The sequence below is a fragment of the Engraulis encrasicolus genome, chromosome 8 (genome assembly GCF_034702125.1).
Source record: "Engraulis encrasicolus isolate BLACKSEA-1 chromosome 8, IST_EnEncr_1.0, whole genome shotgun sequence".
Classification (NCBI taxonomy): domain Eukaryota; kingdom Metazoa; phylum Chordata; class Actinopteri; order Clupeiformes; family Engraulidae; genus Engraulis; species Engraulis encrasicolus.
The window spans coordinates 31,646,283-31,651,282 of record NC_085864.1 but is presented as its reverse complement, the minus strand read 5'-3'; the positions used below and the strand labels follow the sequence as shown (position 1 = coordinate 31,651,282).

At 48.2% G+C, this 5,000-nt stretch overlaps 1 protein-coding gene across 1 annotated transcript in view; it reads right to left on the bottom strand.

Moving 5' to 3' along the window:
* dync2h1 (dynein cytoplasmic 2 heavy chain 1) overlaps positions 1-5,000 on the bottom strand; it is a 346,171-nt gene that overhangs the window by 111,797 nt on the left and 229,374 nt on the right. The window contains exons 78-79 of the mRNA XM_063205480.1: positions 4,446-4,606; positions 2,958-3,083 (exon numbers count right to left, since the gene is read on the bottom strand). Coding sequence (XP_063061550.1) covers positions 2,958-3,083; positions 4,446-4,606 — 287 coding nt within the window. The remainder of the gene's footprint in view (positions 1-2,957; positions 3,084-4,445; positions 4,607-5,000) is intronic.

Here is a 5,000-nt window from a genome sequence, read left to right as displayed (position 1 = left end):
GAGATAGGCGCTGTAACACACCCTATTAGACTCCCAAACGTACTGATAACATACTCAGCCCCCCAACCCTCAAACACTTTCCTAACCCAGGAGTTAGTTTGGCTGTCCTCAAAGGACCTGGGAAGGGATGAAAGAGGAAAAAAGTAAAATTGGGGGAGAAAGCAGACCGATAGAGAAGGCAGGGCAGGGAAAGCAAAAGAGGGGGGAAGATGGAGGACAGACGGGTAAAAAAGATGGCAAAGGAAGAAAAGATGAAGAGTGAGAGAACGCAGGAAAAAAAGAAAGAAGAAGGGACGTCAGGGAGAAAGTGAAGGAAAAAAAAGTAAAGAGACAAGTTACACACCAGTTCCCAGTTCAACTCCGTCAGTACTTTGGCAATACTTTAGAGATCAACCTCATTAACAGCCTCTAATGAAAAGTCTCAACCTCTTGGTGGAGGCCATTTACCCCCAAACATGCCGGTCTGTAACCAAGGCTCTGACTGTTATTGCACTTGTTAACGTTCCTTATGCCACTAGAGGGTTATAGCAGTATTAACCATGGGACACACACACACACAGACACACAGACAGACACAGACACAGACACAGACAGACAGAGAGAGAGAGAGAGAGAGAGAGAGAGAGAGAGAGAGAGAGAGAGAGAGAGAGAGAGAGAGAGAGAGAGAGAGAGAGAGAGAGAGAGAGAGAGAGATACAGAAACAGAAAAGACATAGAGAGAGAGTGAAACAGAGAAATAGAGGGCGGCAAAGAGAGTAGGGACGATGAGGCAATATGAGACAAGAATTGCAGTAAAGTAAAAACATTTTTGTGGTCAACAGAGATGAGGGGCAGACGGAAAGGAATAGAAAAGGAGAAAAAAACAACCCTCTTGTCACTCCTATTTATTCTCCGTCTGACTTTGCCTGTGTCTTCTCTTTCTCATCTGCGGGAGATTTTATTGAGTGTGGCAGGCTTTGGGAGAGCCTTCCCATCAGGCAGCCATACGGACTTCTGTTGCCTTTTTATAGCGCGGAGCTCCACTAACCTAGTAAGAACCTTCCACACAGATACACACCCACACAGAAGCACAAATACATACACCAGCCGGCGGAAACACACGTACGAACGCACGCCGGCACGCACGCCGGCACGCACACACACACACACACACACACACACACACACACACACACACACACACACACACACACACACACACACACACACACACACACACACACACACACACACACACACACACACACACACACACACACACACACACACACCCAGCGCAGCTGAAACCTGCTGCAACTACGTCCTGTACTGAAAGTCAGTGAGATGGTGGAAAAATGTAATAAAATCATGAAGAGGAGGAATCAGAGGGTGTCAGAATTAGGAGCGAAGGGGAGAGACGGTGTCTGCTGTGGACAAGAGAGGAAAGGTACCAAGTGCTTAGTCTGATTATCATCGACACGACTTTGTCTGATCAAGAGCGTAACAATAATAATTTCCCAAAAGGCATGGTTGACCCGTCTCCCTTGGTTTGCTTATGGTTGTTTGCTGCTCGACAAAGTGAAAGGAGTTCTCGTATTTTCGGGAACTCAGAAAGTACTTGCATTTCTCTTGACCTGACTAGTCACTAGGAGGGCGCGGCCTGGCTACCAAGTCCTTGGACTCGGTCACCTACCTGCAATAAGCCCTGACCCTACACAAGGAGGCACATGTACATTGCATCATGTTCACCCACACAACACGCTACGCTAGCAAGGTTGAGATTGGAGGGCAGCGGGGAGACAGTGAACTGTGTGTGTGAGGGTGTGTCTGTGTGGGTTGGGGGGGGTGTAGATAAAAGTAACATAGTATCCCTTCTTCATCTCTCAAATCACACAAAAGTAACACACACACACACACACACACACACACACACACACACACACACACACACACACACACACACACACACACACACACACACACACACACACACACACACACACACACACACAAGAGAGAGAGCGAGAGCTACGTCAGCCAGTCAGGGGGGACAGGGTGGAGGTGAAGAGAAGAGAGGTGTGGGATGAGGGAGTGAGGTGTGGTGGGTCGCTGCGCTCCTCATCAGCCCTCCGCTGAGGCTGCCCCGTGGCAAACACCTCTCCACCGCTAATGACCAGAGCTGTCACTTCACCTCTACTGCTGCTGCTGCTGCTGCTGGGCCAACGGGGAGAAGAGAAGGATGGAGGGAGACAGGGTGAGGTGGAGAGGAAGAGAGAGAGAGAGAGAGAGAGAGAGAGAGAGAGAGAGAGAGAGAGAGAGAGAGAGAGAGAGAGAGAGAGCAAAGAAGCGAGAGACAGAGGATGAAAGAAAGAAAGAAAGAAAGAAATAAAGAAAGAAAGAAAGAAAGATGAGGAGAAAAAAGCAATAGAGAGAGAGAGAGAGAGAGAGAGAGAGAGAGAGAGAGAGAGAGAAAGAGAAAGAGGAAGTGAGAGATAGAAGATGAATAGGAAGATGAAGAGTGGAGAGAGAGAGAGAGAGAGAGAGAGAGAGAGAGAGAGAGAGAGAGGCCAGTGTCTAATAGCCATCAGATTGGCTGCTGTGGGAAGGGGAACCATGAGGTCACAGTGAACCAAGGACAAAGGCCCCAGCTCACTCTGAAATACACAGCTATTATTGTATCATTGTGCTGTCTAGTGCTGTGTCAGTGTGTGTGTGTGTGTGTGTGTGTGTGTGTGTGTGTGTGTGTGTGTGTGTGTGTGTGTGTGTGTGTGTGTGTGTGTGTGTGTGTGTGTGTGTGTGTGTCAGTGTATGTTTGTGTAACAGGTCCTCATTCAGAAATGTGTCTGAAACTGACCTTTCCTCTCTTCACAGGTGCAAACCAGCCCACGTACACAGACATATTCAGCCGGTCGCAGGGACACAGAAACACAGAAACACAGCAAACATTACACACACACACAGGTGCTGTATAAACCTCACCTTCTCCAGCAGTGGTAGCCAAGCGGTGACCAGGTGCAGATTCTTGAGGCACAGCCACTCTCCATTGCGGGCACACTCTCTCAGGGTCTGCAGCGCTAGGTCCGCCTGGCCTTGTCCCATGGCCACCTACACACGCGCGCACGCGCACACACACACACACACACACACACACACACACACAATAGCACGCGCACACGTGCACACACACATACGCAAACATACACGCACACACACACGCACGCACGCACGCACATGCACACAAACACACGCGCGTGGAGGCGGTGCGCGCATTCATGCGCACACGTGCGTGCCCACGCACACACACACACGCACGCACACACACACAGACACACACACACGCACACAAACACACGGGCATACACAAAAATGTGCATGTTAACATGGCATTAAATTGGATTAATACAGTCAATAACGCAAACAAACGCAAACAAACAGAAACAAACTCAAACAATACATACAAACAAACAGAGGCCCCAGCAGCAAACATGACACTACATTTAGAAAGAGCATTACTAGCAAGAGTCAAGAGTCACACACACACACACACACAGACACACACTAGAACGCACTGATATCTACACACACACACACACTAGAATGTACTGACATCTACACACACACACACACACACACACACGCCCCTATCTACTGTTGTGGTCCCTAGCACAGCAACAGCACGCCGTAGTCAAGTACAACTTCCTAGCTTACCGTTGCAATGGGATTCACGCTGTATAATCGTGTTGTAATTGCGTCACGACATTAAATACGGAGCGTGATTACGATGTATATTTTGAGCCAAGAGGTCAGCTTAGTGGCGTGGATAACTGGATGTTGCAGGCAGCATTTGTATTCAAGTCATGCGCCTCTGACTACACGCATTACGCTCAGCAACCCTGATTTAAAATGCAGCTCTGTAATAATTTGACTGCATAATAACAGAGTGGAGCCCCGAGGGGGGCAGGCACAGGGAGGGTGACAACATGTTCTATGGAATTTGCATTCAACGGATTTTAAACACATTCATAAAAGCCTATGTGTTAATATATTAAATGCACAAAGTATAGAACTCCTTATACTACATGAACATAACTTAATTCCTTAGGCATTATAACAAACCCAATTCTGATTGGAGGTTATGAACCCTGATTGCCTTGCAGTCATGAGCATGTTCAAATTATACTCTTAAATGCCAACTGTAAATCTTCATTGGGCCATAACGACCCTTTCATTCATATGTGTGGCTATACAGCGTAATGAGTACAAGGGTCATAAACTACAAGGTGAACAGACCCAAGTTACATTTTAAAACCCTCCAAAGAGGCAGGTTTTATTTAGATGGACTGCTTGAACAAACACTAGACCACTTGGCTGACCAACCAACCAACACAGTGTGCTGTATAAAGTTGCTACCCATGACTTGAAAATGTTCAAGAATAAGCGCTTGCATAATGGCTTTTCAGTTCTGACCTCATGGTAGTTCTCCCGGCCCACGGTCTCGCTGGCCAGCTCCAGCAGCTCCTGAGACGGGTCGGCACCGGGGGAGATGATGATGAGGACCGGCTCGATCTCCAGGGTCTCCGCGTACAGACGCTTCAGGTTCAGCGGAGGAGGAGACAGCTCCCTCATGCCTGACACGGACGAAGAGGCAGACACAGTGGTTAGGGATTTGCTCTTGGAATTGCAAGGTTGCAGGCTTGAATCCCCTGTCATCTATGGCTGAATTGCACATAACGTAAAAAAAAAACAAAAACCAAAAAACCTGTACTAGTGTTTCTCAACGGGGGCTCTACAGCCCCCCAGGAGACGTTGGGGAAGGTGTTGCGAAGGAGACAGCTAGGGGGGTGCAAAGCTAGATGCAGGGGGGTGGGGGGTGCTTAGCACGAGGTCAAGAGGGCTTTGGCTTATGAGGAGGTAAAGGGTTAAGAACCACCGAGCTATACCTAAATAGCTGTACGTTGCGTTGGATACAAGTCAACTAAGTGTACTGCAATGTAATGTGATGAGGCAAGGGAGCCTAGATGG